Genomic DNA, 12,656 nt, shown 5'->3' with positions numbered 1-12,656 from the left:
CTCGCCATTTTAAGAGTCATTCCTGCTTTACTTCTCTCTACTAACCAATAAAAGCATTTAACAAATAATTCTCAGACGCATTTACTTACATGTGTTTTTCATTAGCTTGTTGGGACACTGAACTTAATATTTCCCAGCATTTCATCAGCACATTCTTTAATATGACTGATAACACCTTTCTTAATGCAAAAGTATATCGCTGTGACTTTTTCAGCCATATGTGGTTCTTCCCCAAACTGGTGCCACAAACTTTGAGGCACATGATTGTATCGGACGCCTTTAGACGTGGTAACATTAAATTTTCCCTTCACTTGAATTAGGAACCCCAATCCTGCTTTAGCATGACTATGCCCCTGTGCACAAAGTCAAGTCAAGTCAAGTCAAGTTTATTTGTATAGCGCTTTTCACAACAGACATTGTCTCAAAGCAGCTTTACAGAAAAAAAAAAATTAGAAAGTGAGCTCCATGATAATATGGTTTATATTGGATGAAGTGGAAGATCTCCTGCTATCGAGCTTTGACCTGAATAGCTTGGGGATGACTTAAAACGACTGCACCTCAGGCCTCCTCACCTCGTCTAAATCAGAACCAACCTTAATTAACACACTTGTGGCTGAAGGAGCACAAATCTGCACAAGCACACTCCAAATTCCCAGAAGAGTGGAGGTTATTATAACAGCAAATGGGCACTAAATGTAAATGGTTTGTCCACATACTGTATCTTATACTTCTTTGGCTATTATTTTATATATGACTTCAAAGTGTGATCAAAGAAGATGCTACAGACTTGCTGTGTGTGTGTGTGTGTGTGTGTGTGTGTGTGTGTGTGTGTGTGTGTGTGTGTGTGTGTATACTGTGTATGTAAGAGAAAGAGATAGAGAACAGAGAGAAATGTTCTATCCCACCTGCTCTCTTGTGTGTTCGAGACCGGGTGCTCCACTATAGAGTGGCTGTGTGGTGATAACTTCTACATCCTGTCTACCGCTGATTTACCACGACATTCACACACACACACACACACACACACACACATTAACCTACTGGAGGTCAGCCAGCTTGCTCATCCTTCTATTATTTGCCCTCTCTTTCTCTACTCAGATTTACAATAGCCCCTTTGCCTTCTGTGCATTCTTGCTCAGTGTTATGACTTGGCACAGACAATGTTGTGTGTTCTGGAAGCGAAATGCAGATTCGACATCATCAGTAACAACGTTTTCTTGCATGTTTCATTTAGAACAGATGAATGAAAACCCTGATTAAAATAATATTTCTACTTTCTACACGTTGTTTGTGTGTCGTTCGGAATAGCGGGGAAATAAACCATAAGGACGGAGCGTATGAAAGAGCATGAAGGTGTCAAAGGGGAGTTTAATGATTAATAAGCTGGGAGGGTGACCCAGTGTTTAGCTTCATGCAGAGGAAAAATGGACGGTAGAAGGAAATGGAATCGTTGCACATCTTCCACACACATCACTGAGTGTGTAGGAGAGCAGCAGTGAAAGCACTTTTAAAGCAGGACTGCATGCAGAGAGAGAGGACAGGCAGGGTCATTTCCTAGAGAAAACAGCAAGCTGTAATTAGCAGAACACATGGCACACACACGGAGTAACACACAAACTGTATCATCTCTGTGTTTAAAAAAAGTGTTCTACTACACTGACCTCATAATACTGACAAAATTTAACAAAAAAACACGGAGAGAGAATGTAAAAGAGACATTCTGTACTTTGGCTCTGATTACTTTCTGTCCCAATCACTTCAGCATGACCATAGACACGGAGGACTGTGCTTTGCTAATCAGTGTCTTTGTCTGGGACAGAAAACACGATGCATTAGCGTTATGTGAAAAACCCGTTGTGAGAAGATGTGTGGATGTGCACGACCGTTTGGAGTAATAAACTGTGGAATGCCCGTGTAATTACTGAGTTTCCCCTGAGAGAACGAGGCAGCTGTTGTGCCCGGGGGCTTCTCCCTCGCACTGTAACTCTGAGACCTAAGGCAAACATCAGTTACTAACAACCAAGCAACAGGTACATCCCCTGCCCCTGTTTTTCCCCTCTTTTAGCTAAAACATGAAATTTTCAGTAGTTCAAGTCCAAAAGCATAATTAAATGTACTTTTTCATGGCAAACACGTGCACATTTGTAAGAGTTCGCAGCTCTTCTCTGTTCTGGCACCGAGGTGGTGGAATGAACTTCCCCTAGATGTCCGTACAGCAGAGTCCCTGACTATATTCAAGCGATGACTGAAGACCTACCTCTTCCTGAAATACTTAAATTAGCACTTCGAAGCTCGTAGAATTCAAGGGTTATATTTATATTAAGTTTGTAATCTTGCGTACCAGTGCAGATTTATTCATTACTAGAGACTCAAAGCACTTTTGTACGTCGCTCTGGATAAGGGCGTCTGCTAAATGCCGCAAATGTAAATGTAAATGTAAAGACAAACCAACATTTTGCAAAATCAGCTGTTACTTATTTATGAGTATATAAAAACTTAACTGGTCAAACGTAGCAAGCCACCAAACAGGGAAGAGCACGTGCTCTACCTGGTGGTATCTGCCTCCATCATACAGTTCAGCATCAGTTCAACAGCAAGCAGAACATTTAGAGAGGAAGAAAGGATGGAAGAAACTCCTGACTCGAACTCAACACAACACCTGTGGCTTTATTTGCACGATTCTTTTAAGTAGTTAAAAAGAAGCTTTTGGGCTAGTGATCATTTATTAGATATCAATTAGTGTTTGACACATTAATATCAATCTATTAATAGATTGTTGTGCTGAGAGTAACAGATATTTTCACATACACTGATCTGATTAAAAGTCTCATTTGAATGCAAATACTTTTGTAGTTTTACTCAAGTGAAAGTTTAAAGGGAGCACTTTTAATGGAGTCATATTTTACCTACTGCGTCTCTACTTTCACTCAAATACATGGTTGGTGTACTTTCTCCACCACAGTTGTATGATAAGGAGCAAGCTGGTATGTTAGATTTAAAAAAGCAGCTGTGAACAGGCCATTTCCAAATCGATGGAAAAAATGAGTGTAGCTCACAATGAAGCAGTCTGCTGTGTTTGTGTTGCATTCGAGCGCCATATACACAAGCGCTTGCGTACTACATTATTTCTCTACCTGCACAAATCTAGGAAATAGGATTCTAACAAGGGATTTCAGTGTTGATGCAAATGATCAAATTACAAGTGATGCCTTGTTCACATTTTTCTCTTTTTTGTGTAAATCATTTGTAAAAAATTCCTAAAGAATAAGCATTTTTAACCATAATTTGGTTTAAATGCCGGTTTGGAAATAGCAGGACACGAGAAAAGGAGCAACAATTGGAAGGAAAAAAAATCTCTTGCAATTAAGAGATTAGCCGATAGTAAAGTTCACAGAACGGTCTTCTCTAATGTATGTGCGCACACACAAACGCACACATCGTATCTAGTGGATTTTCTGGGGCTCTTTGGCGTGGTTCATATCAAATGCTCTTTTCCTGGCTGGTCTGACCGAGTGAACTCTGAGACAGGTCTTTGAAAGCAGCTGTGGGACAATGCGTTCTGTGTGCCTGACCAACAGATGGTACTCAAGCGCAAACGCGCACACGGAAAGGAAACAGTCCACATGAAACAGCACGCCATCTTGCTCACCCTACCCCCGTGCGTTACATTCCCGCCAGTACAGGAAAGCATCAGGTTTAGAAAGGTGTGTAGATGTCTGGGTGAATCTTAAGCGCAGCCCAAGGACTCTATCACGTTTAAGAGACATTGGGCTCAGTACAACAGCGAGGGCTTCATCGGTCAGGAGAATGAAAACTTGCCTGAGGGAAGACTGACCTAACTCTAAACCAAACAGTGACCCAGCTCCAAGTTGTGCCATAACCCTTTAGCCTTTAGCTCATCTTATCACAAAGCTACGGCTGCCTCGGTAATCGACGCAGGATTCACAGACACTTCAAACAAAACATACTGCCCTGGAGCATAGCAGAACTGCATCTGCTTCATGCGGAAAACTTTTGGGTTATTCACAACAGATCGTATTCACAAACTATACAGCGTTGAGGGAATCTTTTTTTTTTGTCTCATGAATGCCCCGACTCAGTGCATTCCCAAAACTGCTGCTCGTTCGAAAGTTTGCAGGAATGTCTCAATATACCTTATACTACAAAAAAAAAAACGTTTTTGTGCACCGAGCACCACCCTGCCCTTGGAAGTTAATAAAGTCCCCGCTAAAAGCCTACATTACCTCAGTGTGACAATAAATGGCAGGCTGGAAAATGCTGTCTGCTGGAAAGAGAACGGCTATCACGCAGGAGGAAGAGAAGGGAGGAGGGAGGAAGGCAGAATGAGAGAAGGAAGGGATGAGAGGAGACAGTGAGAGGGGGAGTAGTAGTAATAACCCAATTTATTTTTAGAGAGCCTTTTGTTTTTCCTGGAAGGTTCGGCTGAAAATCTGCCGATGGGCTCCAGGCTGAAGCGAGCCGTGGTAGTCTGGGACTCACTGTGCTTACCACCTCCTATCACTTTCCATCTGTTAGCCTTCTAAAAGTACTCCAATACAAAAGAACCGAGCTGGTGGCTTACTGCTGATCTGCCAGATTTCGCTCCCGCATAGAAGTTGGCCTTCGCTGAATGGAGCAAAATCACAGAGTGGCCTAACTGGCTGCAGGAAAGTGTAACCGAATCGCAGATTAAATACTAGAAAAGTTCGGGTGCAGCTACAGTCAGTTCCGAATGATTGTGGTTTAAAAAAATCTAAAACATTTTGGCTTCTCTTATTACATTAGAATAGGTTCGATTTTTCTCAAATTTTCAGTATGGTCTGATTAACCACAAAGACAATCATTCTGGCACGAGTGCACAAGATACAGTCGCTGGTGGAGATTCTTATTGCCTGAAATGGAAATGTTCTTCTTATGATGCATTGGTGAAATGTGCTGAAGTCAGTTGCTGGTTTTGTTGCTTTTGTTTTGACAAAAATGGAGCGGTTTTGTATTTATATAGTGATGCTATCTTTCAAATGATTTACACAGGGCCAGCGAGGAGAGTGCGGGGGGAAACTGGAGCGTTTCTCGGTCCGGAAAGCAAGAGACTGAATGTGAAAGTGAGCAGAGACTAGGGAGAGTATAGGGCCTTACTTTAAATAGTGATCCAAAAAAAAAGGTAAGGCATTGTTTTCTCCGTTATTTGAGAACATAAAGGTGGCACTGTGAGCGTGTAAGCAGCACTATCAGGAGCTGTTTAGAAACAGCAGGTGGAAATATTTTAGACGGTGTAAGATGGACTTTTGCTTTCAGTCGAGTTGAAGGCAGGCCAGCTTTCAGGCCGTGAGCTCAGGCTGTATGTTGTGTAGCTGCTTGGCCTCGAATGCCTCATTATGCCGGGTTACGCTCCAGGTGAGGCAGAGGAGTAATGGGATTAAATGAAATGAATGTGATTAAGGTGGCGCCTTCGCTTGCTCAGTGTGTGTTTCGTGCGATGATGTAGTGCATGTAGCAGTCGATTTCTTGTAGCATATAACACACACCAGGCTCGAGATAAAAAGTCATAAAAATAAAGGTCATTTTTGACCATAAAAAAAACAATTTGTGGAATAATATTTTTTTTTTGCTTTTGTACTTTTGGAGCCAAGGACCCTTTAACTGTAAAATTTATTTGACCCCCCATTATAAAGATTTATATAATCAACATACTCCAAACATTAGTAGTTTTAGGCTCAGACATGTACATACTTTCATACACACTAGAGTGCAAATCTTTAATAATCCAGAGCACAGGTTATCATCACAAGTTAATAAGACACTGAATTATTTGGGACTAATTGAGTTATTTATCAATACTAATAGATTTTGTTCATTTGTATATTCTGTTTTGGAATTCATGATGCAGGTCAAGTCTAAAACATTATAGCATTATAACCACCTGCCTGAGATTGTGTTGGTCCCTCTTTTTCTGCCAAAACAGTCCTGACTTGTCAAACATTAACAGCTTTAGCAGTTTGAGCTTCAGTAGCTCATCCACACGGGCCGGCCTCCACTCCTCATGTGCATCATTGAGCCTTGGCCACCCATGACCCTGTCACCGGTTCACCACTCTTCCTTCCCTGGACCACTTGATAGATACTGACCACTGCAGACTAGGAACAGCCCACAAGAGCTGCAGATTTCTGTCTAGCCATCACAATTTGGCTCTTGTCAAAGGCACTCAAATGTTTACGCTTGCCCATTTTTCCTGCTTCTAACACGTCAACTTTGAGGACAAAATGTTCACTTGCTGCCTAATAGAGTAAAACACACTCATTAACAGGTGCCATGACGAGAAAATTTGTGTTATTTACTTCACCGCTCATAATGTAATGTTATGCCTGGTTGGTTTGTGCGTGTGTGTGTATATATATATATAAATCCCTCCTTGTTGACTGTATCCAATAGTGCCAGTCTTCACAACAGGTAACTGCTAATGGAATAGGAAGTGTAAAGGAAAGCTGGTGGGTCATATGTGATGTCGCCCTGTGGTGTGTGTGTGTGTGTGTGTCTGTGTGTGTGTGTCTGTGTGTGTGTGTGTGTGTGGGGGGGGGGGGGGGGGGGTGTTACCTCAGCATCCTGGTTCCGCAGTTTGTATGTTGTTTGCAGCAGGCTGAGACAGGATGCACTCAGCTCATTCTCTTCTAGCAGGAATTCTAACAGCAGGACCAACTGCCACAGATTCAACTGAAACAAAGTATAAATAGCAAATAAGTCACTTTGTTTTAACGCAATATTTTACCAAAATCTAATTACCAGTTAATACATTGCCATAATCGCCAACTGAGCATTGTGTTTGACTCAAATTGGTTTGACTATGACCCGAAACACAACTACAATACAGCTACAAAAAATAATCCATGCTAACACAGGCTAAAATTACTGCAAAAATGCAAATATTTCACTCAGTTTCCTCCAGGCCTTATGAGCTCCACACTGCTGTAATCATAGACTTTTAATGAAAACAACACCAAAAAAAATGACTCAGCCGTCATAAGCCCCAAATGGCATTAAAACCTAATCCGTGGCATTAGCAAAAAAGTTACCCAGGAGATGTTCCTTTCCACTTTGAAGAGATTTAGAAAGCGATGTGTTTGAGAAAGAGACAGGAAGTCGGATGACTGGTTCAGAGCCGCGGTAAAATGAAAGCAAGTTGGGTCGGGGAAAAAAAGCATGTTTATTAACAAGGGCTTTGAAACTGGAAAAGTCGTGTTTGTAGGCTCTTCTTGAAACGCAAAGCTTCCATCATTTCTAATGAATAGGAGATGCAGCATTTAAAGCAAAGCTAAATGTGTCATGCATTGCCCTAATTGAAAGTAGGGAGAGCAGGTCTTATTTTATCTGTGGCTGAAATTGTCTCATGTGCTTTTGTCTTGCACCGAGAGTAAAAAACGGATGGGGAAAAAATTGCTTACAAAAAACAACATGCAGAAATGAATGAGTATGCCAACGATAATGACGAATGCGAAAGTTCTGCTTACAAACCTCATAGCATGCGTATGCATGAAGAAGTGAGTTTTTTGTGTAAGGATTAAAAGGAGAAGTGAGTCTGAGTGAACCTGGGAAAAAAAACTACGAGCACAAGGGGCAGGACCACATGAGGTGAGGGGCATTAGACAGGGAAAGAGGAATAAAGCACGCTGAATGATGTGGAAGGTGATGGAGGAAACAGAATTTACAAAGAACAAGGGCAGGATAAATAGGAACATGCAGACTGAGAGAGAGAGAGAGAGAGAGACAGAGAGAGAGAGAGAGAGAGAGAGAGAGAGACTGATGTGGTGGGAGATGGGTGGTGGCAGGCCTGCTATTATTACCCCATTATCACATCAGGATCTGAACAGCACTGATGCACAGCCTCCTCCCTCACCATGCCACTTCCCTTTTTCTACACAGCCGAGCCCAACGCGCTCTCTCTCTCTCTCTTTTTCTCTCTCTCTCTCTCTCTCTCTCTCTCTCTCTCTCTCTCTCGCTCTCTCTCTCTCTCTCTCTCTCTCTCTCACACACACACACACACACACACACACACACACATTTTTACATTACACATTTTATACATTGACTTTTTTTTTTATCTAAAGCAAGGCACAATTCTGGCATGCAGCTGAACATTTTAAGGTTAAACTGATTACTAGTTTTGAACCCTAACTATTTTAACCTAGAACTGCTGGGCTGACTTCATCCCGATTCTTTTTACATCCTAGACAAGGAGAGATACATTCTCGCATCAGTAAAACGCATTATCCAAACAAAAGTTCTTGTCTCAACAATCTGAAACACACCTCGTCCTGCTCATACCCTCCTGAAAACAATTTTGCAAAGAAATCCTTCCCTAAAATGGTTAGGAAATGTTGGGTTGCACCCCGCCTAAGTAAAAAATGTGCTATATTTGTCCGCATTACTGAAAGTTGGAACTATTTTTCTGTAACAAAGGCTATTTCAGGACTCACAAAAAGTGCCACATGGACAAAAGCCCCCCAATGTGTCACATAAAACTAAAATTACAGTAACCTGACCATGAGAGACTTAAGAATGCAGACTTCTTTTGAGAAATCGAGTCACAGGGTCCTTTCATCCCTGTGAAGACTTAATTTGCTGCAGGAAACAAAGAAAAGAAAGAAAGCATCTAACTTTCGGGCTGATAGCTGAGTATGTCTTCTTAGTCTCCATGTCTTATTGCCAGCGTTAGGCAGCATTCCCAGGGCCACCCATGCCCATCGGATCTGCTGCCTTTGAAAGATGAGAAGAATTTAAAGTCATAAAAGAAGTGAGCATAGAGAGCGAATTCCTCCTCCACACTCAATTGGCCTTAGGGAAAGGCAACAAAACCCTTCCCACCTTAAGGATCAAACAAGCCAGACTGCTGCCCAGTGTTGATGAATCTCAATTTCAGTTCAGGGAGATGAGAAATGACAGCAGAGATGATTAGAGATCCAGAAGAAAAAAAAATACACTAGCATAATCCATCAACGAGTACAAAAGCCACGGTTTTCTATCACCAGCCTGTAGCACTGAGATCCAGGGAGCTTTTCTACTCACTGGCGATCTTTCAAAAGGTCTCTGGCAGCCTTGGGTTTAGTTTTTTAAGGATAAAAGTCGGCTGTGGGTGTTAATAGCGTGTGGGATTTTAAAATTCTATTGTGTGCGATTCGAGGATGAGCTTAACAAAAGGTCTGACAATAAAGTGACGCGACAAAGAGGGGTCCCGAGAGCAGCAACCGAGTGTGTGCACTCCACAACACACACGCATACACACTCAAAAAAAAAAAGGTGAAATTTGAGCACAGGCTTTGAAAAGATTACAGATAAATGCTCCTTGACAGTACACACCCAATTGTGTCCAAATGCACACACTTGCTACAAAAATACGACTTGATCACCAAAACCGCATAAAAACACACACCCTTACCAAGCCAGGATGGTCAAAATGTGTAAGCGTGCTGCATACGGTACTGAAACCGACTGTTCCACACATGCATGTGCTCAAGACCAAGCCTATGTTTGCTTTTCCGCTGACTTTTTCATTCCTCGCCACATGAAAAGGCCACGCTCATACCATGTTCATTAAAGTCACGGAAAAGTTAGCAGCATGCAAATAAACATGCAGCGAGGCCTAATGAAAAATGATGGACTTTTCAGCTCGTTCGCATGGCCGCTCTCTTCTTTCAGACGCCACAATATTTGATAAAAGGCTCGTGACGATCAATCTGAGCGCTGATTACTTTCTCCAGCCAGCAAACAGGGAGACAAAACAGAGCGAGAGAAGCTGCTGTCAATTCATCCTGTGTCTTATTACGCCCCTCTGAAAGGTGGGGGTGCGATCCTCACAGGCAATATGACTCACTGTGCTAAGCTTATGTTTCTGCTTGTGGAAAGTGAAAGAAAATGACGCACAAACTCACACAGACACACTCTCTCTCAAACACGTCAAGCCACACCCTGCCACGGCGACTTAGCCACATGCCACAAGCGTATCATCACTGGGATTCAGTTATAACATCACGGCGATAAAGACTGCCTCGATGCTCTTCACTAATGCCTTTAAAGATCCTGTCATGTTGTGTCAGTCAGAACGTCTGCTGTGACGATAAAGACCACAAACTACAACTTCTGTTCGTCGAAAGCCGCTCCTTTTCATCCAAATAAAAAAAATACATGAAAGTCACATGGATGTGGAGAAGGCGAGGCTTCTCTCATGCAGACCATTTTAAATCGTAAATGCATGGAGGAGTTCCTGTCATCCTTCATCGACTGAAGTGTATTTGAGCGGCTGATTGAAAACGGCAAAACTTAGGGAATTCTTTGGCGTGCAGTATATATCTGGAACAATAGTTTCCTGACATGCCGGCGTAGGTTTAGTCGAAATGAGTGACAGCTGAGAGCGCAATAACTCAGGAAATCAATGGCATGCTCTACAAAAACAGGAAAAAATAACAAAGATGCCAGCACTCGTACTTTTCCACCTTTTGTCTACGCACTCACTACAGAATAATGCATGTGTGCGTTTCTTTTCCATTTCACTATGCTGCTATATTTTACTATTCAGGTTGCGACAGTCTACACACTGGAGCTCAGAATGGCTGTTTGAAACCGACAGGATGTGACTATATTGGGGTTGGACATCATTCCTTTAAATATTTGTGGGATTTGGATAAATGTTCTCAGAGTTCAGGGCTGTAGTTTGTTTTTCAGCACACAGCAACAAGAATGCATCGGTTATATGAAGGAAGTTGGGGCTATTGAAACAAAAAATTATGAAGGAAGGCAAAGACAGATGTTACTTATACATAATTCATATGTATAAGTCAATTCGGCATTAAGAGGTTTTGACTGCAGTGTGCCACTCCATTTATCCCACTTAAAAATTGGATTCAATGTCCAGTTGTCAAATGGTGTAACAGACCATTTGATTGATTCCATTGTTTAGATTGGGTTTACCAATGATCTGATAATGCAGTTGTCCCCAAACTTTTTTGCACCACAGACCGGTTTAATGTCAGACAATATTTTCACAGACCGGCCTTTATGGTGTGGCGGGTTAAATACAACAACAAAAACAACAAAAATAATACGACCGGTAAAAAAACGGGTAATTTCTTAATATAATAATGGAAGTGAATCCACTGTATTGTTTTTTGTTCATTTTGCTAGCTTGGGGGTTTTAATTCAGCAGCAATGTATTATGTGTTAGCTGCCGGAGCAGCCCCTTTAAGAAGGTAGTGGATGTTGGTAAGACATGTGACCAAAGCATCATGACATGCATCAAGATTGAGTCATAGACAGATGTGGCGGAGAGAATCCGGTAATTTTCCAAATAAAACATCGTTCAGAATCAGATAATAAATAAAACTGAAATGATGTAAGTTATGTATTCTTTCTGTGCGGCCCGGTACCAATTGTCGTATTGGGGGTTGGGTGGGTTGGGGACCACTGTAATAATGGCTATCATGAATCAATGCTATAATCAAAAATAGCAAGTTATATTCAACCTCCCGTTAGTTGAGTCTTGACATCCCAGGAACAGCCACGAACAATTTGATAATATTCAAAGTGATAGGTTTTATAGTTCAGTTTCAATCATGTGCGGAGCTTTACAAAGCGATTATTAAAGAATGTATAAGTTTGTTAATTATAATTGTAAGTTTGTCCCTAATAAACAAGCCATTGGTGACCGTGGCAACGAAAATAAAACCCCTGAGATGGAATGAGGAAGAAACCTTGAGAGGAACCAGACTCAAAAGAAAACACAACCTCATTTGTGTGGCACCAAATTCATTACAATTCATCATTGTTTATGTGTCTAGTGATATGCGATTAAATGCAACCTGTGGTCCTGAGCCATTGTAGTAGACTGATGACATAGCTGTCAACGAAAAGCTGAAAAGCTGGAGTGATAACACAGTTTGTACAATTTTCCACTGTTTAAATTAAGCCACATTTAGACTACTTGATGTGTGACTTTTGGCTCAGCTTACATCCTGTATTTATGACTAGTGCAGAGGCAGGAGTAAAATCATCTGTCCAACAGCAAGTCGACTTTTTCTGGAACTCAAAGACTTTCCTGTCTTTGTTCACAAATTAACATCAAATCAACAACCGTGCATTGGATGCACGTGGAAAAGACATCAGATCATTTCTCATCTCATTGTATAAACGACATCAGAGCCGATAGGAACATTTAGAGGTCCCGTAACCGGCGACTCATCAGTGGGAAGGGATAAATAAAAGGTATCACACAAGACACAGAAAGCAGTGTTAAGTAGTGTTAAGCTGTTCTGAACGTGAAGAACACAAACACATTGATGAAAACAGTAAACGGCGCCAAGCTCTGATCGTAAAACCACCACTAAATGGCAGTACAATGTGAGGAACTCGTCTGGCGCTCCAACGTGAACAGCTCACAGGCCGCTTTTAAAGTGTTGCCTTTTGTACATGAACGGATTCTGCCCGCAACCTTGGAAACGGAGCCCTTACCTTTTTAAAAAAGATCATCCTTCGTTCCTTTTCAGCTACCTTCCTCTCAGCAGAGGGTCGTGGGTGTAGAATGCATGCCCCTTGTCTCCTATTTCCACTTTTAGTAAAAGAGACAAAGTCATAGTGACATTATTAAACAGGATAGCGGGATTTCTGTGCTGGAT

At 41.7% G+C, this 12,656-nt stretch overlaps 2 protein-coding genes across 5 annotated transcripts in view; one reads left to right on the top strand and one right to left on the bottom strand.

Moving 5' to 3' along the window:
• aopep (aminopeptidase O (putative)) overlaps positions 1-12,656 on the bottom strand; it is a 74,000-nt gene that overhangs the window by 4,856 nt on the left and 56,488 nt on the right. For all 3 annotated transcript variants that reach the window (XM_083553647.1, XM_083553649.1, XM_083553648.1), the window contains exon 14: positions 6,592-6,708. In XM_083553647.1, coding sequence (XP_083409773.1) covers positions 6,592-6,708 — 117 coding nt within the window. The remainder of the gene's footprint in view (positions 1-6,591; positions 6,709-12,656) is intronic.
• Positions 1-12,656, top strand: part of fancc (FA complementation group C) — a gene marked incomplete at its 5' end in the record, with an annotated part of 63,739 nt that overhangs the window by 42,786 nt on the left and 8,297 nt on the right. Inside the window, one exon of one of the 2 annotated variants that reach the window (XR_014535578.1) lies at positions 5,032-5,607. The exons of the other annotated variant lie outside the window; for it this stretch is intronic. Of the gene's footprint in view, positions 1-5,031; positions 5,608-12,656 lie in introns of those variants that run through there. 2 annotated transcript variants of the gene reach the window in all.

This window comes from Silurus aristotelis, assembly GCF_946808225.1.
Source record: "Silurus aristotelis genome assembly, chromosome: 11".
Classification (NCBI taxonomy): Eukaryota; Metazoa; Chordata; class Actinopteri; order Siluriformes; family Siluridae; genus Silurus; species Silurus aristotelis.
This window is presented reverse-complemented; position numbering and strand designations above follow the sequence as displayed.